At 43.2% G+C, this 27449-nt stretch overlaps 1 protein-coding gene across 1 annotated transcript in view; it reads right to left on the bottom strand.

The window, feature by feature from the left end:
- Positions 1-11389: 11389 nt before the first annotated feature.
- zcchc24 (zinc finger, CCHC domain containing 24) overlaps positions 11390-27449 on the bottom strand; it is a 261964-nt gene continuing 245904 nt past the window's right edge. The window contains exon 4 of the mRNA XM_043679053.1: positions 11390-12325. Within this exon, the coding sequence (XP_043534988.1) occupies positions 12212-12325 (114 nt within the window). The 3' untranslated portion in view covers positions 11390-12211. The remainder of the gene's footprint in view (positions 12326-27449) is intronic.

Below are 27449 nucleotides of genomic sequence, written 5' to 3'. Positions count from 1 at the left end.
AGGCAAGTGGCTAGTATTTCATCACACTCCTGACATGTGTGTTGTAGATGGTGGACAGGCTTTGGGGAGTCGGGAGGTGATACACTAGCTGCAAAGTTCCTACTCTCTGACTTGCTTTTATAGCCACTATATTTTTATGGTTCAGTTGATGATCAATGGTAACTCCAGGAATAGTGGGGTATTCAGTGATGGTAATGCCATTGGATATAAAAAAAGCAGTGGTTAGGTTGTCCCTTGTCAGAGATAGTCATTGTCTGGCACTTAAATAGCGTAAATGTTACTTGTATCTTGTTAGCCCAAGTCTGGATATTGTCCAGATCTTGTTGCATTTGAACATGGACTGCTTTAGCATCCGAGGAGTTGCAAATGGTGCTGGAGAGAAGGTCATTTATGAAGCAACTGAAGATGGTTGGGACAAAGACACTTACCCTGAGGAACTCCTGCAGAGATGTCCTGGAGCTGAGATGACTGACCTCCAACAACCTTCCTTTCTTCTAGGTATGATCTAAACAGTGGAGAGCTTGTACGCAAAAAGCCAGGACAAATCCAACTCAGCTAATTATCGGCCCATCAGCCTCCTCTCAATCATCAGGAAAGTGATGGGAGGCTATCAATTGGCACTTCCATAGCAATAACCTGCTCACTGATGCTCAGTTTGAGTTCCACCAAAATCACTTAGCTTCTAAATTTGCTTCACACTCCAGACAGGAAGTGACAGTGACTGCTTTTGACATTGGGTAACATTTGACAAAGGGTGGTGTCCAGAAGTCCTAACAAAATGGGAATCATGGGGAATCAACAGACGAAAACTCTCCACTGTTTGGAGTCTAACCCGGCATGAAGTTGTAGTTGTTGGAGGGTCAGTCATCTCAACTCCAGGACATCTCTGCAGGAGTTCCTAAGGGTTACTTAGGTCTCAGCACAGGACCCGATGTGTCCAATATGTGGATAAACAGGTCGATGTTTGGTCTGCAAATCTTGCTGATTGGCCTATGGCCGGCAGTTGAGAGTTTGGGAGAAAGTGAGGACTGTGGATGCTGGAGAGTCAGAGTTGAAAAGTGTGGTGCTGGAAAAGCACAGCAGGTCAGGCAGCATCCGAGGAGCAGGAGATTCAACATTTCAGACATAAGCCCTTCACCAGGAATGTGTCCAGTTGAGTGTTTCTTGGTCCCCCCCAGAACCATGTAGTAGTTGTGGCATATCATTCTGCCCATAATAAGTGACTCCACACACAGGCTCATCGTTCTTCTCCTGAGGTATTTCCATGCAAAACTGATTTCTTTTAACTACAGCCTAACGTACAGCTTAAGATCACTCAGGTACCAACAATTTTCAGATTTTTTTGACATGGCATTCTGCAGGAATTATATGTAGGTTGACCCCTGACACGTTTTGTGGGGCCTTTCATTAAACAGAGTGTCAAAGGGCGGCACAGTGGTTAGCACTGCTGCCTCACAGCACCAGAGACCTGGGTTCAATTCCAGCCTCAGGCAACTGTCTGTGTGGAGTTTGCACATTCTCCCCATGTCTGTGTGGGTTTCCTCCGGGTGCTCCAGTTTCCTCCCACAGTCCAAAAATGCGCATGTTAGGTGGATTGGCCATGCTAAATTGCCCGTAGTGTTAGGTGAAGGCGTAGATGTCGGGGAATGGGTCTGGGTGGGTTGCTCTTCAGAGGATCAGTGTGGACTTGTTGGGCTAAAGGGCCTGTTTCCACACTGCAAGTAATCTAATCATAAAATATTCTCACCTGGTTACAAGAAGTTTCTGAATCAGTGAATGTTTTTGAATAATTCCCTTCCATTTAAAAAAATTAGAACTGATCATCTGTATTCTAGGTTTCATGTAAACCTTATAACAGATGAGATTTGTAATAAAAACATAAGGATTATAGAGTGGACTGTAGCATGAACCAAAATTGCCCATGCAGCAGTCTTTATATACATGGGTAACTTATTTCATGTATAACCAAATGTAGGTATAAAACTCAAAACTGTTGCATGATGCACTGTTCATTGTGTCTATGCTTGACCTTTGTGCTGGGAAAGCAGACAATAAAACTTCCCACTACAGCATACTCTGTCTAGAAAAGATGATACATCAGCTTTACTTTTACATAAGAAACATCAGCAGGATTTGCGTATGGAATATGAGCCAAGGATTGCTGTGTGGATTTGTATTTAATGGGTTGGAGGAGGTGTCGACTGCTGACGTGTGCAAATAGAAAGTTGGAGGAAGGGTTGAGTGAGGGCGGATAAAGGAGCCTCCCCTCCAAGCACAGTGATGCTTCAGGGCCTGATCATTGGGTAGTGGGGGGTCAACACGTCACCATGAGTCAATGGGTAGCACTCTGACCTACAACGGAAGGTCTTGAGTTCTAGCTCCACTGCAGGAGTTCAAAATAAAGGCTGATATGCCTAGTACAGAGCTGACGAGGTGCTGCTACTGGAGCTGTAATCTTTCAGGTGAGATGTAATACCAAGAACAAGTGTCTTCTGAAAGAGCACCATGGTCCTTGTATGCTCGAAGAAGATCAGGGAGTGTTTGCCATTGTCTTGGCTGATTTGTATCACCCCAGATGTATCTGACTGTTCTCCCACTGCTGTTTGTGCAGATTACAATATTACATTTCCAAAATGCTTCATTGTCTGTAAAGCACTTCAGGACATCCTGAAAGGTGCTATAGAAATACAGGCACTTTTTCTTCCATTCAACTAGCCCCCTGTAACCACATGCAGCTAAGTTTACAATGAAAATTTGTCGCTAATTCTTCATTATCTGTGGGGCAAAATCCTGGAACTTCCCCCCCCCCCCCCCCCCCCATCCTCCCAAACACCACTGTGGGGGTACTGACAGCAAACAGACCACAGTAGTTTAAGAAAGCAGTTTACCACCTGAAGTGCAACTAGGTATGGGTGATAAATGCTGGCCCAGCAAGCAATGCTCACATCCCACAAATTAATTTTCATAAAAAGAATCTCTTAGTTAATTTATTGCATATCACATGTAGCATAAACATGAGGATTATCAATATCAGGATTCATTTCTTTTGGAAATAAACACTTCTGTTTTAGAAAGAAGACGCATTTGCCTGTGTGTAAAGTGTTTCTGACTCAGCACCCAGAATCTCTCCCGTTGGGATCCACATAACTACAAAGTGGTGTTTTCCCCAATCCCATGGTGGACGTTCAAGCCTCTCGCACAAGGACTTCGTGCCTGGACATTTTCAGTGGAAACAGAAAGCCACTCAAGTAGCACAGATTGGGGATTAGAATATTTACAACACAGACCCAAAGAATTTCCAATGGTGGTTGGTTAGTCCATTTGGCTGGATGATTCGTTTGTAATGCTGAGTGATGCCAACAGCGTGGGTTCAATTCCCACACCGGCTGACGTTACCATGAAGGACTCGCCTTCTCAATCTTTCCCTTCACCTGAGGCATGGTGACCCTTGGTTTAAACCACCACCCGTTATCTCATGGAGTCATAGAGATGCACAGCACGAAAATATGCCCTTCACACTTTGACTCAACCATGCTGACCAGGTATCCTAAATTAATCTAGTCCCATTTGGCCCATATCCCTCTTAACCCTTCCTATTCATATACCCACCCAGATGCCTTTAAAATGTTGCAATTGTACCAGCCTCTACCACTTCCTCTGGCAGCTCAGACCATACATGCACCACCCTGTAAGTGAAAATATTGCCCCTTCAGTCCGTTTTAAACCTATCCCAGCTCACCCTAAACCTATGCCCTCTAGTTTTGGACTCCGCTACCCTGGGGAAAAGACATTATTTTTTACCCTATCAATGCCTCTCATGATTTTATAAATCTCTGCAAGGTCATCCTCAGCCTCCTATGCTCCAGGGAAAATAGGCCCAGCCTTTTAAGCCTCTCTCTATACCTTAAACCCTCCAACCCTGGCAACATCCTTGTGAATCTTTTTTGAACTCATTCAAGTTTCACAACATCTTTCCTATAGCAGGAAGAACTGATTTCTCGAATGAGAGAGTAGTCTGATGGTCTGGTAGTATATAGAGACTTTACCTTTACCTGAACTTAGCGCTGCCCTCTTGACCTGTCCCATTTGTTCGTCTTCCTTCCCACCTATCCGCTCCACCTTCCCCACCGACCTATCACAATCACCCCCACCTACATCTGGGAAGGTAGCCCCTTCCCAGCTACCTTCCCTCCAGCCACACCCCACCTTCCTATTTATCTCTCAGCCCCTCCCCACCCCCACATTCCTGATGAAGAGCTTATGTCTGAAATGTCAACTCCCCTCCTCCTCGGATGCTGCCTGACCTGTTGTGCTTTTCCAGCGCCACATTTTTCGACTCTTTACCTGAACAACCCAGTGTTATTCCAGCAGGAATGAGGTGCAGGAAATTAAAGACAAAACGCCAAAAAAACTTGTAATTTTGCATTGTTTTAATGCACAAATAGAATACTATCAAAAGTTCTATAAGCAGGCTTATACTAACCAGCATAAAATAAGGCACGTGACGGAATGCCATTGTAATGGACATTAATAAGAGAGGGTAACATCTGTCTGCATTGAACTGGCTGTTCATAACACTTCATATACAGAACTTTTTATTCCATTACCCAGTTCCTCTGAGTCTGCCCACATATTACAGCTGTACAAAAAAGACTTAACACTGTTATCTAGAAATAATAAGTAAACAATCCCATCAAGTAGAACAGATAAAGGCATGCTGGTTACAAACGGTCTACAGAAAGTTCAAAATATATATACCTTATTCTTCATTTGAGACTACAACTTAAGCAGCAGACAAATGCTTGATACAGTATTAGTCAGTGTAATACAACTATAAGAAAGTGTAGTGAGAGGTTTTTTTTCCTAAAGAATCCTTCAGCAAGTTAAGTTCAAGTACTTTTTATTTTCTGCAAATTCCTTCAGCATTCATAAACTTATAACTCTTGCAGTAAGGCTATGATAAAAATACAAGACTTTAAATGCTCTCATATATCTGCCCTAGCAATGTACATGCATTGTCTATGCTATATCATGTGTTCAAATGGTATCGTCGCCCGCTTGTGTGCTTTCTCTCATGTGAGCCTGTGTCGCTCCCTCAAATAAGCTGCTGCCCAGCAATTGAAGAGAAAGACCATACAACCATCCTTTTCTTGTCAGTTCGATGGCACAGCGTTCTTGCATACATCAACAGACCAGGCGTACAAGACTAACTCACAGTTTCATAGTTGCTCAGTGGTGGATTTTCATCTACCAATTAAATATTTAAAATTACTCCTTTAGAGTCTTCCTTTCACAACAAAAAAAAAAGTGTTTCATATCTTACGGTAGCACAAAGTGTTTTGCTTACAAGACACCAATTTGTCTCTGCCTATATAATAACAAACAAATAAATGGTCATGTTTTCTGAACATCAATATGCACATTCCTCTACATAACAGTAATTCTTGTCTTCCTGGTAACAGATGTACAGTCGTTACTTGTTATTTTGAACAATCTAATACTGCTAGCTTAGATGGCAGTTATTTTCCAAAATACACATATATAAACCATAATGCATTAATAGAATAAAACTAGAATTAGTTTAAACATTGGAATAAATGCAGGTTAATTAATACTGATAATATTTTCATCCCAATTTTATATATGGCTTCAAGAATTGAAAGGGTTTACTTTTTCTTCCCTAAGAATTATGTACCAACTTTCATACAATATTCATCTGTTTTAAACATTATTATTTACCTTCCTAGTCGGATTATTCTGGTTGCATACTTTATACAGACAATGACTTGTAGAAAAAGAGAATTTTCTCTGATAAATAATATTTTCTTCCGGCTATAACCTTGGTTTGTAAAATATTCAAGAAAACTCTCAGTTGTTAGTAATTTAGTAGAAAAGGTCTTTTGAAAAAAGTGTTTTTGTTTAAAAAGTCCACATTATTTCAAGAAAAAACTCAAAACAATAGGATGCTAAAATTCATGCCCCTTGAATATATACAAAAAGGTTACTGCAAAGATAAACAGGAACTTGGATAGATAGGAACTTGGCTTCATAAGAAATATTTGTTAACATTAAAATTTTTAACATCTAGAAGGTTTCCAAAATACACACACAGTATAAAAATCCAAACAAAAGGACTATATCGTCAGTAATACTTAAGATAAATACATCTGCAAGCAGAATCCAGAATACATCATATATGGGCAAATATATCCAATATAGCTAAAAACTCCACACTGTTTTTTTTCTTGATTGTCCCTTAAAAACCTCACTTTCATACTCACATACTTAGCGTATACATTTGTTGTCAGTTTCCTGGCATGTATGTCTTAGTCAATCCTTTAGGTACTGAGTTAATAGTTTTGTCACCAGCACAAGTGCAGGGGATTGGATTCTCAAACCTCTTACCTCCCTCCCTATGCCACAAGCACCTGTCAACATGTGCAGTCTGTCACGCAGTTGCAACTATAAATAAAGTGCCTGGAAATCAGGTAGCAATTTGTTCCTGTGGGCCACTGATCGGTGCCAGCACCTGTCAATGCAATTTCCCTATAAAGAGCAAAGTACAGCTTATCATAAAGGCTGACCAAGCACCAGGTCGCAAGACTGTGTTGGAAGCTGTACTTTGCTCTTTATAGGGAAATTGCATTGACAGATGCCAGCACCAATCACTGACCCCTCCCCACAATTTAACATGGGAAAGAAGCAAGGTTTTGGAGGGGTGGTCTATGGACTTTTGCAGGAGCATGCTGTTAGTTCATGACTGACGGGGGAAGGATTGGCATGTGTATGCCAAAATAGTTCATCTTTAGTCTGATTAGCAACAGTAAAGATATAAATCAATAGTGTGACAACTTTTCTAAAGCACTGTCCTGTCCATTGGACCCATGTCACCATGGTCTCTCTGTTTGCAGACATGCCCAAGTACTATGCATCAGAACAGTTTTAACCATCAATTCTAATTTGCAAATGCTGACCTATCTGGGCATCACACAGTGGCAGGACACATAATTTGCACTTGTAACTTCTTATAGTTGAGAAACCCCAACATCAAATCCATAAAGTCCATTTGTTTTATCCAAGAGAATGCATAACATAGAGAAGCAATAAATGCTTGAAATGCACATCAGGCCAGTGACCTGCAATGAAGAGTCTTTACCTCTTCATGGATCTGAAAGAAAGAGGCATTTTAACAATAGAGAGAAGTGAGAGAGTCGGCAATGAAAAGATGAAAATGCAGACCCAAAATGTTGACCTAGATGTTGGCTGACCTAGAGTGAATTTCTAGTGTTACTTTATGTCTCAAGCAATTTTGCATTTTATATTTTATTATTTTAATGGCTTACAAGAGACTTTAAGGCAACTGTTACTCTCAATAAGGCATCAATTTGTAAAGAGATCACAGTGCACAACCCACTGAAAAAAATGGCACTTTGCGTTAGAAAGGAAAGTGAGAATTCAAACTTATCAGAGGAGTTCAAACTTTTTTAAAAAATGTTTAATTAGAAAGAGGAAAAGCAGGTCAGGTGTGATTCGATTACTATTCTATTCTAAAATCTGAGAGTCTATTCCTCTTGTAAACCTTTTCAACATGAATATAGAATGTACAACTGCTCACAGTAGTGCGACTGCAATGCAGGAACATTAGTCAGAAAGAGCCTGTGTTTCACAACAACAGCAAAGGTGAGCCTGAAAGTTTGTTTGAGCTGCCCTGCTCCTTGAGAATCTATGCTACACTGGTATTCAGCTGATAGATTTGCCATTAAAATATATAGCAAAGATGATATTGCTGCCCTTGCATGATAGAAGTACATTAAATATGGGAGACAAAGTTAGGATTTATCCATTCGAGTGTAATTAATTAGGAAGGGTTTGGAGAGATATGGGCCGGGTGCTGGTAAGTGGGAGTATATTGGGTGGGGATATCTGATCGGCATGGACAGGTTGGATCGAAGGGTCTGTTTTCATGCTGTACATCTCTATGACTCTAAGACTCTATAAGAGCTTGTTAAGTCTTTGTTATTGACAAATAACCCCACTAGCACTGAAAATTAATCACAGAATCCCTACAGTGTAGAAACTGGCCCTCTGGTCTAACAAGTCCACCAAAGAGTATCCCACCCAAACCCATTCCCCCACTACTCTACATTTACCCCTGAGTAATGCACCTAGCCTGCACACAATGGGCAATTTAGCATGGCCAATCCACCTAACCTGCACATTTTTGGATTGTGAGGGGAAATCAGAGTATCAGGAGGAGACCCACACAGACACAGGGAGAATGTGCAAATTCCACACAGACAATCACCCGAGGCTGGATTCGAACCCAGGTCCATGGCACCGTGAGGCAGCAGTGCTAACCACTGAGCCACATACCACCCCAATGTTGACCAGAATTGAGAGTCATTCCTTTGGTTTTCAATCATTATTGGGGTTTCTAAAATGTTAAAAATCTCATAAGTTATTTTTCACAAATTCTATGTTCCACGAGTTCGTAAACATTTAATAATTGAAGAAATGATTTTTAATTTTTCTGTCCCTTTTATAATTCCATCTTTTATTTCCTCTCTATTGTTCTTTCCACACATAATATGACACTAAATTCATTTTCCAGGGACCATTGAGAGGTTCAGGTTCTGACTCCAAGTTCTATCCGATTGCTAAATCAGCTACGCTGCTGCTCCCCCAGATCCTACATGCCCTGCAGAGGATGCTGTGTTGTTCTGGATTTCTATATGCCAAACTCAGAATGGAAAAGCTTTCCAAAAATCTGTGGGAAAGTGCACATCAAACGTTATTTGTTGACCTTAAAAATCCAGCCTTCGATTCTGTCCTGAAAACATAGTGTTTATATGAAATCTTGGTTTCACAGAGTGGAATTATGTGCTTTCTTCAGTGAAAGTGACTGCTGATTGCTTTATATTGATTGGCTTTTAAAAAAAAGTACTACTTGCTAAAAGAATGAGGTGCAATATTCTGCTTATGAGACTAGAAAATGTGAAGAGCAGGTCTGAAAAAGTATGCATAAAAGATTTTAAAAATTGGGAGACAGTGGAAAATTATGGCTTTGATTGGTTCAGTTATATTTCTTCACATCACCAATGTTAAGGTTCAAGATAAACTGAAGGTCTTACAGTTTCTTATATAGTGGTCTGATGTTACCCCAATATTGCTATATGAGGGGAATTGCCATCCTTACCTGGTCTGACCTACATGTGACTCCAGACCCACAGCAATGTGGCTGACTCTTAATTGCCCTATGAACAATTACAGCTGGGCAATAAATGCTGGCCTAGAAACGGCTGTCGTCAGGGAGCCATTGCTTAGGAATCCGCACCTCCGTACTGGTGGGTTCGAGTGGCGGTCGGAGGGGAGGGCCATGGCGGTGAGGGTGACCAGGGTCGGGGACGTGCTGGGTGGCGGGGGCCTGGGCTGGACGCTGCCGCAGGATATAGCGAGCAGGGCAGCGGTAGGTATCCAGTACATGGCAACCGCCAGTCGATGCCTTAAAATAGCGGTGCTCGGACCCGACGTAGTACACCAGTTGGAAGATGCTCAGGTGTGCGGTAGGATCCCGTCCGCGCTCACCGCAGCCTGCACGGAATTTCACATTGGCCCAAGGTCCTGTACTTCCCGAGGGAGCCTGTGCCCCACAACCTGGGCTGACTCCGGAACTTTAGTTTTGTCCCCCTCAAGGACCTATCATGGTGGGCCCTGCATCGACTGCTGCTGCACACCATCCACCTCTTCTCCCTCATCCACTGCCCGGACACGCCTTGGCGTACCCATTTGCCACCGGGCAGTGGGGATCCCCAGTGGAGGGCTCTCTACGTGGGAGTCCTCCCCTTTCTCTCAGGTCTCTGGGGCGGAGGGTGCTCCACGCAGCGGTCCCCAGCAACCGCAGATTGCAGTGGTTCACAGACTCCCAGCCCAGCTGCTTGTTCTGTGGTGCTGTGGAGTCCGTGGACCATGTGTACATGGGGTGTGAACGTTTGCAGTCCCTTTTTAGTTTTCTGGAAAATCTTCTTAGATAAGCACATGGATGAAGATGGGATGGTGTAGGGGGACGAGCTGAGAATAGTTCACAGGTCGGCGCAACATCGAGGGCCGAAGGGCCTGTTCTGCGCTGGATTGTTCTATGTTCTCCTCTGCTTTTGGCTGCACTTCAGTCCTACGCTCTTGATCTTCGGACATCCGGTGCGGAGGATGTAGGATAGGTCAGAGGACCTCCTCGTGGGTCTGCTCCTGGGCCCAGCCAAATTGGCCATAAACAGATCCAGGCAGCGGGCCATGGAGGGAGTTGTTAGGGCCGATTGGCAGTCCATCTTCCGCAGTTATGTCAGAGCCCAGGTGTCCCTGGAGAAGCAGCATGCGTTGTCCACCAACACCCTTGAGCTGTTCAGGGAGTGGAGTGCATTATTTCCCCCTCCAACTCTATTTTGATTTAATCCCTGCCCTCCCCTTCACTGTTTGATCACACAGCATTGCCCTTTGATGTGAAGGGCACTGCTTATTACTGGCCACTCGGGTGTTTCCTTTCTTCCTGGTGGTGGAATATAAATAAATATTTACACATTTCTTGTCCTACACCTGCACACACACGGCATGATTGCTGGGGAAAAATAAGCACTACCGCAGTTAGGCAGTAGTGTGGGGGTAATAAAAAGAAAAAAAAGAAAAAAACACAAATAAATGCTGGCCTAGCCTGTGATACCTACAGGCCATTATTGAATAATTTAAAAAAACATACTTTTTCAGCAGTTCAAGTCCTGCTACTCTGTGAAAGGAGTGGTAGGATGGGTATTTCCTAGAATGTTCATAGAATCCCAACAAGTCCACACCGCCCCTTCAAACAGTAACCCACCCAGACCCATTCCCATTCCCCTACTACTCTACATTTACTCCTGACTAATGCACCTAACCTACACATCCCTGAACTCTATGGGCAATTTAGCATGGCCAACCCACTTAATCTGCACATCTTGGGATTTTAGCGTAGAGGTGAGGGTTCAGTGTGCAATGATGCCCTGCTGTCTTCATCAGTTGGTGGAGAGCCTGAGAGAAGTGACAGGGATTAGATTAATGGACAACACTAGATCGGAGCTGTCTTCTTCCCCCTTGCCTTTTCCCTGCATTTCAGTAGTGGTTGGGGAGAGATACCTGAACAAATACTAAGCTTTTCCACATGTGGAGGATTAAAGCAGCAAGGCGGTCTTGAACCATTTAGCAGCCCGTCCCAGGACAGCATAGAAAAACAGCAAAACCAGCTTAGATGAAATATGCATTTGCTTCATGGGGAAGGAAGGATACTCAAAGTGAAAAACAATAAAAGTTTAATTTCGAAAAGGCAGACAAGTGATGTTTAAAAATTTGAACTCCAAAAATAAGTTAATGGATTTAAGTTCTGAAGGCGCTTAGTGTTCAGTGATTAAGGATCGCAGAAATTCACAGTATTGCATTTTGTCACTGCAGTTATTTGATGTGGATGTCTAGGGAAATATCTCCAGTTGTGATAATGTGCTGTCTACTGTTCAAAAATATTATTCAGTACCCCAAAAGTTAATCATGCCTCTTTCCCTTTTCAACCTACTCTTTAATCTCTACAATACCAGACACATATTTGTCAGTCTTCGTTGTAATCACATGCCAATAACCATATTTTTGTTACTACTCTAATACTGACGCTTGCCAGCTTTTTTTGACACAAAGAGCTAGGGGATCGAAGCTCTCAATCCATGTGACAATTCACAGCAAGTGGACTTGTACTATCAGCTTATGGGTTAGTAATGGCACAGAAGAGGCTTGGTTTAAAATATCAGCCTTTCAGCTCAATAAGTTCTCCCCCTTGCACTGGCTCCTGGTACAAAGTCTCTGTAAACAAAGAGTAGGCAAGACACCCCATGTAAGGTGCCACATTAAACTGCTATTGGTAATACTGTTTCTGGTAGTTAATACTATAAATACAACCCGAAAATACGCACATACAGAGGAAAGAGTCACATTCTACCAATTTCAGGCCCCTGAATTGCTTTCTGTCATGAGCGAGATTTTGGCGAATTCATCTTTCGACTGGACGTGTGGTCTGAGCAGTGTTGGGAGAGGGATGCTGATGGGTGTGGGGGACGGTGGTGGTGGTGGTGGTGGGGGGGGCGGAGGAAGGATTCGGGGATGGGAGGGGTGGCAATGCTGGTGGCTGCGAGGTCTGGTGAGCCACTCACTGCACCCGACGACAATAATAGCCCAGAACTTTGCACTTCTCGCACAGATGTTGTGGATGCTCTTTGCTCTGATCCGACACGTCCAGGCCATCAGGTTTCTCCAAGGGTCTCTGGAAGAGAGTTGGAAGGTTTAAGATACAAATTATAGAGAAATTAGGTAAAACTCAAAAAGTGTCAATTACAACAATGTCACGGTTTTTGTTTATTTTTGTGAAAACATTTCTATTGTGCGCTCCCATAAAGAATTTCAGTCCTTAAGATACAGCACATTTTAAAATTAAAATTTAGATTTTTTTCACATACCCTGGACCAGTTTTTTTCTTAACTCCAAGATGTTGTTTCCGAAATAACTGCACAGAAGCTGGTGTCCTGCCACCAAGTCACCTTTTTTTTTAAATTAATGCATGGTACACTTCAGTCAGCTTGGAGTCAGTCCTCAACTGAGGAGATTCAAATCACCTAGTTATATTTTTTCTTTCTCTTTTTCCCTTTTTTCTTTTTTTTCATAAGACCAACACTACCGCCTATTAGCGGTAGTGCTTATTTTTCCCTAGCACCCATGTTGTGTTTATGCAGGTGTAGGGCACAGTGAAGAACAGCATGTGTGTGAATCTTTATTTATATTCCACCACCAGGAAGAAAGGAAACACCTGAGTGGCCACTGACAAGCAATGCCCTTCTCAAAGAGCAATGCTGCGTGATCAAAAAAGTGAAGGGGAGGGCAGGGATTAAATAAAAATAGAGTCAGAAGGGGGAAATAAACACTCCATGCCCCATGGTGCCCACTTCTCCCTGAAAAGGTCGAGGGTGTTGTGGACACTGTGTGCTCCTTCTCTATGGACACCTGGGCATGAACGCAACCGCGGAGAGGGCAGGCTATCGCCTCTAATGACCCCCTCCATGGCCCACTGCCTGAACCTGTTTATGACCAGTTTGGCCAGGCCCAGGAACAGACCCACAAGGAGGTCCTCTGACCTGCACTTCCCCCTCCACATCAGGTGCCCAAAGATCAGGAGCGTGGGATTAAAGTGCAGCCAAAAGCAGAGGAGAAGGTTTTTAAGAAAATCAAAGAGGGAGTGCAAGCACCCACACCCCATATATACATGGTCCATGGACTCCACAGCACCACAGAACAAGCAGTTGGGCTGGGAGTCTGTGAACCACCACAACCTGCGGTTGCAGGGGACCACTGCGTGCAACACCCTCTACCCCAGATCCCTGAGAGAAAGGGGGAGGACTCCTGCATAGAGAGCCCCCCCAGTGTGGACCTCCACTGCCTGGTGGCAAACGGGCAAGCCAAAACGTGTCTGGGCAGTCACCTGGTTATATTGGTCAGCCAAGGCTTTTCAATCAAGAATCTCCCAGTTACCAAGGTCCACCTGGTTCAAGTCACTGTAGTTTCCCATTGTGAAGGCTACAGTTTTTAATTTTGCACTTTATAAGATTATGGATATAAATGGGAATGAACTATTTAAAACCAAGGATTGTCTCATGTCTTGTAAAGGAAGTCATCCGTGTCTTGTGGCAGGCGTTGTTTAAACAGCTGTTTGAACAAACAGTATTTGAAGGTTAGTTAGCAGCAAAAAGGAACAGAGGGATAATGGACAGATCCAGCTTTGGTTAGTGACAAGAAGTTGATTGATAACTAGTCACTAGTCCATAGACCATTGACCAAGGCCTTTATCCTATTAACAGCTAGGTAACAGCTTGAGGCTGAGAACATGATACAGAGATAAATCATTAGATTTTACTGCACCTGTTGTAAGCTGTGACTTTCCATTGATATGTCAGAGACCTTCTAAAAGTAAACCTATACCTCTTGCAAATCAGTGGAATCATTCAAGCATTGAAGGCTGAGAAGAAATCTCATCAGCTAGAACCAAACTCAACAGATCTTGCAAACAAGAGACTACTGAATCGTTTCTCTCCTTCTATGTGTTTATTTCCTGTCTATATCTATGTTCTTGTGTTTGTGTGTGTAAGTGTGTGCGTGTGCATATGCCCACACATGTATAAAGGGGACTTTATGAGGGGAATAAGGTTTTAAGCAGCAATCATGGATATTTGTTTAATTAATCTGCAGGTTATGAAACATACCTGGAGCAGATGGTACTTGGACCTGGGACTTCTGATCCAGAGGTACTGGCCCTAGCACTGCACCACAAGATGCCTACTGGTGGCGTTAAATGCAAACAGTTTATAATTGTTTGCCTGCAGTTATAGTCTGATGATTAGAAATAAAAGGCAATTCTTGGTAGGTACATTAACTTGGTCCATACTTTCTATCAACCTGGGTTGACAAGACAGGATTTGGAAACTTTGCGTACTTGTTAACATTTGTGACACCTCTGGCAATAGTTCTAGCATGCTACCCGGATAAGTTGTGACACCATAAAAGAAAGTCTAGTAATTAACCACCACAGCTACTGAATAAAGCATCATGGGGCAATATTTTCAATACAGACTGGTCCTCAATCACAAGCTAGACTGTTCACACCAATTTAAATGAGGACTATTCATCTGTTAAGCTCCATATACAAAGATTAAGTCTTACATTGTTATGAAGCTGCTCTTTATCTAACTTCCCTTAGCAGAGTGGCATGGTGGTTCAGTGGTTAACACTGCTGCCTCACAGTGCCAGGGACCTAGATTTGATTCTAAACACGGATGACTGTCTGTGTGGAGTTTGCACATTCTCCCATGCCTGAGTGGGTTTCCTCCAGTTTCCTCCCATAGTCCAAAGCTGTTAAAGCTAGGTGGGTTAGCAATGGGAAATGCGGGGTTAGAGGGATAGGGTAGGGTGTGTTGAACTTTGGATGGTTGGTGTGGACTTGATGGACAGAATGGCCTGTTTCCACACTGTAGAGACCCTATGATTCTAGATACATCAAAGATCCAAAAATGTACTTACTGGAGTTTAGAAGAATAGGTTGTGACCTTATTGAAGCATATAAGATGTTAAGGGGGCTGGCAAGGTAGAGTCTAGAATCAGAGGGCATAATCTTAAAGTAAGGAGTTGTTGAGTTTGGATGAGGAGGAATTTCTTTTCTTGGAGATTAGCAAATCTGTTGAACTCTTTATTCCAGAGAGCTGTAGTGATTATGTTGTTGAGTACATTTTCAAATATATCGCTGTTTCTTCACTGCCGCTGGGTCCTGAAATGTCTTCCCCATTGGCACTGTGAATGTACTACAGCACATGGTGTGCAATTGTCCAAGAAGGCAACCCACCATCACCTTCTCAAGGGCAACTAGGAGTGGGCAATAAATGTTGGTCCAGCCAGCTCATGTTCCACAAGTGAATTTTTAAAAAGGCCAAGATAGACATATTTTTAATCAATAATATAATCAAGGGAATGGAAAAGGCAGGAAAGTGTATTTCAGGACCATCAGATCAACCATGATGTCATTGAATGAGACTCAGTGGGCCAAATGGCCTACACCTTATGGTGTGTAATCTTCTTTAAAACTGGCTACAGCAGGGAAAAAAATATTTAGCTTTTGGAAACGTATCTGCACTGCGACAATTACTGTTTAAAAACACAACTAGTTTTCCTCTCCATGATGGCAGTCAGAAATTCAACCACAGCTTTCACAGAACAACTCAACCTTCCAAATTACAACAGATGTGCGGTAAAGCCAAATGATGAATCATCTGTTGCTGCTCAGTGCAACAGTATTCCCAGAATAAGATTTTGTTTTGCACAGAAGAACAGATGTTTTAGTGTTTTCCAGCACAACAGACAATTTTATCGTCAAGTTAGTGGATACTTGGATCTGTCCAATGCTGGTTTTCAATTCATGTGACACTCAAATGGTATAAACAGAATGGTGCCCTGGTCATGTAACATGCAGGATGTCTTATGGGCTGTTGGAATAAATTGTGCAGCATAATGTTATATAACTGCATCTCTCACTATGTTTTCTTTCATTCATTCATTCATGGGATGGGGGCATCGCTGGCAATTATTGCCAATCCTTAATTGTTAAGAATCAACCACATTGCCGTGGGTGTGGAGTCACAAGTAGGCTGGACCAGGTAAGGATGGCAGTTTCCTTTCCTAAAGAACATGAGTGAACTAGATGGGTTTTTCCTGACAATTGATAATAGATTCATGGTCATCATTAGACTCTTAATTCTGATTCGATTTGATTTGATTTATTGTAGTCAAGTGCATCTAAGTACAGGGAAATGTTTTAATGTGAGCAGTACAGACAGGTCATAGTAAGTAAAGACATACAGATCAAAGAGTGCTTAGACAGAGTGAGACACACAGGTTACACTGCACAGGAGGTGCACATAGCAAGCTCGATATTAGCAAGACCAGCATTATTTGAAGTTAGAGAGCTAATTCATCAGTCTAATAACAGCTGGTAAGAAGCTGCTCTTGAACCTGTTGGTGCATGTGTTCAAGCTTCTGTATCTTTTACCTGACTGAAAAGGTTGTAGGAGGTGTTGGAAGGGTCTTTGATGATGTTAGCAACCTTTCCTGGCAATGAGAAGTGTAGATGGAATCGATGGATGGGAGGTTGGCTTCTGTGATGGTCTGGACTGTGCACACAACCTTCTATAGTTTCTTACTATCCAGAGCAGAGCAGTTGCTGTACCAGGCCGTTATGCACCCAGGTTGTATGTTTTCTATGGTTCATCTGTAAAGGTTAGTGAGGCTCCGAAGCATTGTTGTGCCTTCTTGACCGTTGCATCCACGTGGGAAGTCCAGAACAGGTTCCAGATATTTCAGATAGTCATTGAATTCAAATTCAACCAACCACCATGCTGGGATTCAAACCCAGCTCTCCAGAATGTCATCTGGGTCTCTGGATTAACAAAGCCAGTGATAATACCACTAGACCATTGCCTCCCCCTAAAACACATATAATCAGAATCCACCCCCCAACTTCACACTGTAGATGTCACATTCCCAATATCCCATTTTGCTCCAGATGCAAAACAATGTTAAGATGTCACTAATCATCCTGATCAGACCTATTATTACATACTTCTGTAGCAGGTGGAGCTGAAATCCAGTTCACCTGGCTCAGAGGTAGGGACACTACCATTACACCACAAGAGCTATTGCATACAATTCTGGTCACCGCATTACATTGTGTACAGTTCTGGTCACTGCATTACAGGAAGGATGTGGAAGCTTTGGTTCAGAGGAGATTTGCTAGGATGTTGCCTGGTCTGGAGGGAAGGTCTTATGAGAAAAGGCTGAGGGACTTGAGGCTGTTTCCGTTAGAGAGAAAAAGGTTGAGAGGTGATCTAACAGAGACATATAAGATTATCAGAGGGTTAGATAGGGTAGACAGCAAGAGCCATTTCCCTTGGATGATGACGGCTAGCACGAGGGGACATAACTTTAAATTGAGGGGTGATAAATATAGGACAGATGTCAGAGATAGTTTCTTTAGTCAGAGAGTAGTAGAAGCATGGAACGGCCTGCCTGCAGCAGTAGTAGACTCACCAACGTTTAGGACATTTAAATGGTTATTGGATAAACATATGGATGAAAATGGAATAGTGTAGGTTAGATGGGCTTCAGATTGGTGTCACGGATCGGTGCAACATCAAGGGCCAAAAGGTCTGTACTGTGCTGTAATGTTCTATGTTCTATCTCAATTCCTGTTAACAATGTTAGGGCAAAAACCAATAATGGCTAATTTGCAAAGGAATTCAAAGTATTGGTTTCGCCAGTCCAGAAACTTAATCTTCTAATATTTCTCATCTTTTCCTTTTAGCTGCATCAAATATTTTAGAGTGCCAAGCAACAATGTGATTCAATTTGATTTGATTTATTGTTATCACATATACCTAAGTACAATGAAAAGTTTGTTTTGTGAGCAGTATTGTCCCCATGGATGACATGATGGTGATGTGGTATTGTTGCTTTAAGGTAAATCTGAAGAGTGGGGAGTACAAATGCAAATTAACCAAAGGTAAAGCTAAGATTGATCTCAGGGTGTCATGTATATCGTCATACAAAGTGAACATTTGGAATGGACTTCTTAGATGAGTCGTGGAAATCTCTGAGAAACAATTTGATAGCAAAACTAAGCACTTTTGGATTTTTTGAACCAAATGGGCACAAATACCCATTGCAGCTACAAGGGGAGCTAATTTGGCAGGTTAACAGATTTTAACATAGCATAGTGATGACATTTCATCTCGGTTTTGTTGTGTGGAACTGTAAATAGCAATTGGACCATCAATTGGATCAGCAAGCAGCAATTAAGTTCTAACTGACCTGACACACAGTTAACTTAGTAATTTTTATCCTAAAGAGCCAGCAGCCTCATCAGGACAATAATGCATTGCACATTTCATAATCTCTGACTCTGGATCTCATTAAACAGCATTTTGTTATATGTATGCAATTGGACAATATGGGATTTATCAGTACTATTGTTAATGGCATTACCATCACACGAACGAGCAAGGCTCATTATTTCCACTAACTCAACAAGGAGTAGATGAAACTATACACCAGGAAGATCTTCGATCCAATAGCCTCATCTATACTGAGCTAGTTAGGGAGTAGTAGAGGCACTCAAGATGGCTTAGATCATCTTGGTGGTGGTGTTCTCAACCTAATGAATTTGACTCGCGCTTAAAAAGTAGACTCAATGTCGGTGAGCTACAAGAGGGTGAAATATGCAGCTGGAATGGTGAGCTACCAGAAGGCAGTTCCTTCAGGACAGCAGGAGAGAAAGGCTGTCAAAAAGAGAAACACTCCCATCCCACCACAGCACTGCCAGCTACCACCATGTGAGCGTAGAAAATGGAAAAACTCTCAACTCACAGAAGCAACATAAAACAAGGCAACTTGACTACAGTGAGAATCAGTACAGCATATTTACCATTGACTACTTTATCTGGAACCATGCCTTGCGTCCAGTCGCAAAGTAGACTGGATTGTATCGAGTATAAGCACAATGCCAATCTTGACTGACCCATTTCAAACCTAGTAATCTACTTTTTCATGTCTTCAAACCCATATCCCCTTAACAAATTGTACTAGCATCAAGGTCAAGGGTAATCCCAGGTCTGTTAATATCATTTGCATGCACTCTGTTTCTTAGACACTTAGCTCATTTTCTCTCATGCATTTGTCTATTTTCATTTGACTGGAAATTTTCTATTCATTTCCTTGCTCATTTCATTTAATCACAGGTGCTGAATATAAACCACTGGCTTATACATAATTAACATCCAGATAGGTTAACTCAGTGTCTGACATTACCGGGATATTTTAATCACAAATGATCCCACTGCTATTTCCAAATGGATTTAAGACGACTCGACATAATAAATATGAGAAAACTAGGATTATCATGCTTGCATTCCACATTGAATGGACTGAGTTCTGTCTCATCAAATAAAAACTATTTCATTAATGCACAGAACTTCTGGTGTTTCATCAGCTTTCTGAACTTCTCAGTTCCCCTCACTCACACAAACCTGCCTCCTCTGAATGTACTGCATTCTGTTCTCTTGGGTTCAAGCCTAACATCAATGTTGCTGACAAGAGGGTCACTGTTGTTGCCTGGCGTACTGACCCTTACTCTAGCAGAGGCCAAATAGTAACTGTTCGACCCTTTCTACCTCTCCCTGCTGAGGCCCGACTATTGAATTTCATCATCCATGTTTGTGTCATAGAGTCATAGAGATGTACAGCACGGAAACAGACCCTTTGGTCCAACACATCCACACCGACCAGATATTCCAACCCAATCTAGTCCCACCTGCCAGCACCCGGCCCATATCCCTCCAAACCCTTCCTATTCGTATACCCATCCAAATGCCTGTTAAATGTTGCAATCGTACCAGCCTCCACCACTTCCTCTGGCAGCTCATTCCATACACATACCACCCTCTGCATGAAAAAGTTGCCCCTTAGGTCTCTTTTATATTTTTCCCCTCTCACCCTAAACCTATGCCCTCTAGTTCTAGTCTCACCCACCCTAGGGAAAAGACTTTGTCTATTTATCCTATCCATACCCCTCATAATTTTGTAAACTTCTACAAGGTTACCTCTCAGCCTCAGACACTCCAGGGAAAACAGCCCCAGTCTGTTCGACTTCTCCCTAAAGCTCAAATCCTCCAACCCTAGCAACATCCTTGTAAATCTTTTCTGAACTCTTTCAAGTTTCACAATACCTTTCCATTAGGAAGGAGACCAGAATTGCATGCAATATTCCAACAGTGGCCTAACCAATGGCCTGGACAGCCACAACATGGCCTCCCAACCCCTGTACTCAATATTCTGACCAATAAAGGAAAGCATACCAAACGCCTTCTTCACTATCCTATCTACCTGCGACTCCACTTTCAAGGAGCTATGAACCTGCATTCCAAGGTCTCTTTGTTCAGCAACACTCCCTAGGACCTTACCATTAAGGGTATAGGTCCTGCTAAGATTTGCTTTCCCAAAATGCAGCACCTTGCAATTATCTGAATTAAACTCCATCTGCCACTTCTCAGCTCATTGGCCCATCTGATCAAGATCGTTGTAATCTGAGGTAACCTTCTTCGCTGTCCACTATACCTCCAATTTTGGTATCATCTGCAATCTTACTAACTATTAACTCTAATGCTCACATCTAAATCATTCATATAAATGACGAAAAGTAGTCTTGACTGTCACTGCCCCATACATTCTAAACATCTTCTGGGTGCTCCTGTTTCCTCCCAAAGTCGAAAGATGAGCAGGTTAGGTGGCTTGGCATTGCTAAATTGCCCGTAGCGTCCAGGGATGTGCAGGCTAGGTGATTAACCATGGGAAATGCCAGGTTACAAGGATAGGGTCAGGGATGGGTCTGGTTGGGATGCTCCTCAGACAGTCCATGTGAACTCAATGGGCCGAATGGCCTACTTCCACACTGTTGGATTCTCTAATTCTATGATGATCATCCTTCCATGATTTCTGATTTCAAAGTCCCCCAACTCCGAACAGCTCACTTTAACCTTCTTCAAACTCCATAAACAAGATTGCTCTGGCTAGTCCATTGTTTCAGCCACCTCCTGCCCAACTGAACTTAATCTGCTCCTATTGTAACTCTATTTCTGCCTTCCAAAGTCTCTTCTAAACTGCAGCCCAGTTCTGATGAAAAGTCATCAACCAGAAACATTAGCTTTTTATATCTTTAATCAGTAACTTTTGCAAATGCTGCTGAGTGTTTTGAGCAACTTTTGTTATTGTATCTTCAATACGTGCATTATTCAGCATTGTCACAGCTTCTCGATGAGTTGTTTTAGGCCCCAGTGACATATATATATTTGCAGCTCAAGTTTGGAATTGAGTAATTACCCTTGACAAATACAGGGTTTGTATCGGTTGGTGGTATAAATTACAAATTTTGTTTGCTGTAATGGAAATCAGAAACATTTTGGTATGGACTTTGGAGCAATCAGTCACTTGTTTTGAGGGAGTGCCACAATATCCAAAATGTCATGACTGAGGACATGAACCTGGGCATTACTAAAGATATTACCAACTGGAGAGGGTTCAGAAAAGATTTACCTGGATATTGCTGGGAATGGAAGGCTTGAGTCATAGGGAGAAGCTGGATGGGCTGGGACCTTTTTTGACTGGAGCGTAAAAGATTGAAGGGCGACTTTATTGAAGTTTATAAAACCATGAGGGGAACAGATAAGATGAATGGTGGGTGTCTTTTCCCTAGGGTAGGGGATTTCAAGATTAAGGAGCATATTTTTAAGGTGAGGAGAAAAATTTATAAAGGACATGGGGCATTTTTTTTTGTTTGTGTGTGGAATGAACTTCGAGAGGAAGTGATGGATGCAATGTTTAAAGGACATTTAGATAAGTACATGAATGAGAAGGTATTAGAGGAATATGGAAAAAGTGTAGGAGGGTGAGACTAGCTTGGTTTGGAATTATGATCAGCATGGACTGGTTGGACCAAAGGGTCTGTTTCCATGCTGTATGACTCTTATAACCGTAGAGACAAACAAGTCTCCAGGTTCAATCACTGAGTACTAAGGAGAATCTACTGTGGCTCAGTGGGTAGCACACCGGCCTCTGATTCAGATGATGATGAGTTCAAGTCCATCTCCTGATCTTCAACATTACATTGAGGCTAACATTGGAATATGGTTACAGCACCATGTTGTGGCTTAAACAAAAGCTGCAGTTGGAGAAGGGAGTGACGAGCTCTCTCTTTTTTTAATGATTTCAAATTTCAGCCTCTCACTGAGAAGCTCAGTCTTCAGTCAGCTTCGCAAAAGCCATGTATTATGTTGTGAAGAAACTCAGCTGGTGGTGACATTGTGCAATATTGGAAGTGCCACTCTTTAGCTGAGAGGTGTGGTTGAGGACTTGGACTATCCTCTCAGATGGCTAGTAAAGTGCTGTCTTAGTCAATATTTACCCCTCTACTAACATCACTGCAATTAATACTGATTAACTTAAAAATCACACAACATCAGGTTATAGATTTTTAACTTTGTCGACTCCAGTCCAACACCGGCACCTCCACATCAATACTGATGATACAGTCTTACAATTATGTTGCTTGTGAGAGCTTGCAGTGCACAATTGGGTGTCTCGACTTGGAAAATGGCTGCACTTCAAAAACAAATATTCAAACAAGGGGTGTCACGGTGGCTCAGTGGTTAGCACTGCTGCCTCACGGCACCAGGGACCCAGGTTCGATTCCAGCCTAGGGCAACTGTCTGTGTGGAGTTTGCACATTCTCCCCATGTCTGCGTGGGTTTGCTCCGGTTTCCTCCCACAGTCCAAAGATGTGCGGATCAGGTGAATTGACCATGCTAAATTGCCCGTAGTGTTAGGTGCATTAGTCAGAGGGAAATGGGTCTGGGTGGGTTACTCTTCGGGAGGGTCGGTGTGGATTAGTTGGGCTGAAGGGTCTGTTTCCATACTGTAAGGAATCTAATCTAAATAAAGAAAAAGTCATGGCACAGTGCCACGGTTTTTATCAAAAGCCGAAACCTCAGTTAGAAAAATCTTAATGAGATTCTGACAGTCTCTGTGGAAAGGCTGCGGGAACATTACCCCGAATCTATTTGAAAAAGTAAACTGTGTCTCCCCCTCACCTCACCCCACCATTGCCCTCCTTTTACTGAGACAATGTCACCACCAGCTGAGTCTCTTCACAACATAATACATGGCTTTTGCGAAGCTGACTGAAGACTGAGCTTCTCAGTGAGAGGCTGAAATTTGAAATCATTAAAAAAAGAGAGAGCTCGTCACTCCCTTCTCCAACTGCAGCTTTTGTTTAAGCCACAACATGGTGCTGTAACCATAGCGACTGGCTGCTGAGCCATGTTGAATTGCACGGACATTTCTTTCCAGCAGTCTCTATTTTATTGAATCTGCTTCCCAGGTTTTTGGAGGGGTATGGACATCATCCAAAAACATTTGAACGAGGTTTAGCAAGATAACGCGCTGGGGAGGGGGAGGGAAGTTTGTGATCATCCTGTCCTATTCGTTCTCCATCATTTCTCAAACAATTATATCGTAGGCGTTTACAGCCTGTGTCTTTGTTCCATAGCGAACAGTGAATTAACTTGAATAACAAACCAGCTGTAATAAGTGGCAGTGGACAGTGTGCTCTCTGTGGCTTGATCCCCTGTTAAAGCGTGAAGTTGGCAATGTTGCCTTCTGAGAGAGAGAGAGAGAGAGAGATAGAGAGAGAGGGGGAGAGAGATAGAGAGATAGAGAGAGAGAGAGCGGGAGAGAAAAGGCACGAGAGCTGTTTTTCGCTCACTTAAGTTGTTGGCAGGATCCTTTCAATAAATGAGGCAAGGGAGCAGCTCATGGGACTCTACCACCCCAAGCACCTTACTACCCCAAGCACCCTACCACTCAGAGCAACATAGTACTCCGAGCAACTCACCACGCAGAGCAGCCTACGACCCAGACCTACTACTCGGAGCACCCTACCATCCAGAGCACCCTTATACCCTGGGCACCCAAGCAATCAGGGCCACGACCAGTTTGCTGGTACAAGTTTATTTTGCCTAATATTTTGTTTGTTAAAAGGCGCGAGGAGAAAGTGAGGACTGCAGATGCTGGAGATCATCAACTAGGAGAAAGTGAGGACCTATTCCTGATGAAGGGCTTATGCCTGAAACATCAATTTTCCTGCTTCTTGGATGCTGCCTGACTTGCTGTGCTTTTCCAGCACCACATTCGCAACTTTGTTAAAAGACGCCTAAACTTTGACATATCATTTTTCAACAAGTGTGTTTGACGAGTCAGTCTGGCAGACTGGTGACTTAGAACATAGAGCATAGAACATGACAGCGCAGTACAAGCCCTTCGGCCCTCGATGTTACACCACCCTGTGAAATTGACCTGAAGCCCATCTAACTTACACTATTCCATTCTAGTCCATATGTTTATCCAATGACCATTTCAATGCCTTTAAAGTTGGCGAGTCTACAACTGTTGCAGGCAGTGTATTCCTTGCCCCTACTACTCTTTGAGTAAAGAAACTACCTCTGTCCTATATCTATACCCCTCAATTTGAAGCTATGCCCCCCAGTGCAATCACTCATCCTCAGAAAAAGGCTCTCCCGGTCCACCCTATCTAACCCTTTGATTATCTTACATGTCTCAAATTAAGTCACCTCTCAACCTTTTTCTCTCTATCGAAAACAGCCTGAAGTCCCTCAGCCTTTCTTAGTAAGACCTTCCCTTCATACCAGGCAACATCCTAGTAAATCTCCCCTGAACCCTTTCCAAAGCTTCCACATCCTTCCTATAAATGTGGTGACCAGCACGTAATACTCCAAGTGCAGAGTTTTGTACAGCTGCAGCATGACCTCATGGTTCCGAAACTCGATCCCTCTACTAATAAAAGCTATTCCATACATGCACCACCCCGCCTGCATGAAAAAGTTACCCTGGGTCCCTGAGGACAAGAATCGGGATCAGGGTCTTTTACTCGCTCCTTTTTGAAGGTGGTCAGATGCATTTGAGTTTTTTTGACATTTTGACTGCCTGATTGCTGCCATCTAATGAAGGATCTCCACCTGGGGACAATTGTTGCTGACATTCGTAGTTCAACTTGTAAGAATGAGACAACGTACTCTTCTTTGGATGAGTGATGACATTTCTTATAATCAGTTTCGCCAAATCCAGACAAAACTGCCCATTATTCTCTCTATCCCTGTTGTATCTGATTGGTTGTTGATGAGATTAGATTAGATTAGATTCCCTCCAGAGTGGAAACAGGCCCTTCAGCCCAACCAGTCCACACCGACCCTCTGAAGAGTAACCCATCTCCCTGTGACTAATGCACCTAACACTGTGGGCAATTTAGCATGGCCAATTCAGCTGACCTGCAATTCTTTGGACTGTGGGAGGAAACCGAAGCAAACTCACGGGGAGAATGTGCAAACTCCACGCAGACTGTTGCCCGAGGCTGGAACCGAACCTGGGACCCTGGTGTTGTGAGGCGGCAGTGCTAACCACTGAGCCACCGTGCCGCCTCTCTGTTTTAAATTTGCTACCCTCTTATCCTAAAACTATGACCCCTCTCTCATTCTCGATTGCCTCACATGAGGTAACATTCTTTCCGTGTCTACTTTAGCAAACCCCTTCTGTATCTTATTGACCTCAATTGATTTTGTCCCTTTGGGCTGGGCTAGCCAGCCACGCCTGCAATGGCCACATCAGTGTTTCTGCAATTTCATCTTTTTTCAACCGAGGAATTCCTTCAGTGTGGTTGACAGAAACTGGACCATAACTGTCATTTTTCATGGTCTTCTGAGCATGCCCCTTTCCCAGATTTCCGATTAAGACCCGCCTTGCCTTCAGTGATATAAGGGTCAACTTTTTCACACAGAGTGTATGGAATGACCTGCCAGTGGAACTGATGGAGGTGGGTACAAGTACAACATTTAAAAAGCATCTGGATGGATATATGAATAGAAAGGGTTGAGAGGGATATGGGCCAAATGCTGGGAAATAGGACTAGATAAGGTTAGGATATCTGGTCAGCATGGACGAGTTGGAGCAAAGGGTCTGTTTCCGTGCTATACATCTATGACCTTCTGTCCTAGCAGACTCCACATTCAATGGATCATATTCCACCATTTCTGCCACCACCTGCATGATGCCATCACCAAACATATCCTCCCCTTCGTTGTCAGCACTGCAAAAGGACCCTTACCTCCCTGATGCCATACCACACTTCAATCATCCCCAATACCTCAAACCCACCCCTCCGATGTTGTGTTTCCTTGCAAATGCCGGAGATGTAACTCGTGCCCTTTTACTTCCATGTTCCTCACCCACCAAAGCTCCAAAGCCTCCTACCGAGAGATGCGATTCATGTGGACATAGTCATAGAGATGTACAGCACAGAAACAGACCCTTCGGTCCAACTTGTCCACGCTGACCAGATATCTTAACCTAATCTAGTCCCATTGGCAGCACTTGGACCATATCCCTCTAAACCCTTCCGAGTCACTTACCCATCCAGATGCCTTTTAAACGTTGTAATTGTACTAGCCTCCACCACCTCCTCTGGCAGCTCATTGCATACATGACCACCCACTGTGTTAAAAAGTTACCTCTTACATCTCTTTTAACTTTTTCCCCTCTCACCTTAAACCTACGCCCTCCCCTACCCCAGGGGAAAAGACCTTGCCTATTTACCCTATCCATCGCCTCATGATTTTATAAACCTCTATAAGGTAACTCCTCCGCCTCCAATGCTCCAGGGAAAACAGCTCCAGCCTCTTCAGCCTCTCCCTGTAGCTCAAACCCTTCAACCCTGGCAACTTCCTTATAAATCTTTTCTGAATCCTTTCAAGTTTCACAAAATCCAATCTAGCCTATTGCATTTGCTGCTTACAATCTGATCTTCTCTACACTGGGGAGACTAAGTGCAAATTGGGTGAGTGCTTTGTGGGAAGCCTCTGCCTAGCTGCCAAGCATGACCCTGAACTTCTGGTCACTTCCGCCACCTCCAAACAGACCCCACCAAGGATATATTTCCCTCCCCTCCCCTATCAGCGTTCCAAAAAGACCACTCCCTCCGTGACTCCCTCGTCAGGTCTACACCCCGCAACCAACCCAACCTCCACTCCCGGTACCTTCCCCTGCAACCGCAAGAAATGCAAAACTTGCGCCCACACCTCCCCCTTACTTTCCTCCAAGGCCCCAAGGGATCTTTCCATATCTGCCACAAATTCACCTGCACTTCCACACACATCATTTATTGCATCCGCTGCACCCGA

The sequence above is a fragment of the Chiloscyllium plagiosum genome, chromosome 38, assembly GCF_004010195.1.
Source record: "Chiloscyllium plagiosum isolate BGI_BamShark_2017 chromosome 38, ASM401019v2, whole genome shotgun sequence".
Lineage (NCBI taxonomy): Eukaryota > Metazoa > Chordata > Chondrichthyes > Orectolobiformes > Hemiscylliidae > Chiloscyllium > Chiloscyllium plagiosum.
The sequence above is the reverse complement of the archived record's forward strand: the minus strand, read 5'-3'. Positions and strand labels throughout refer to the sequence as shown.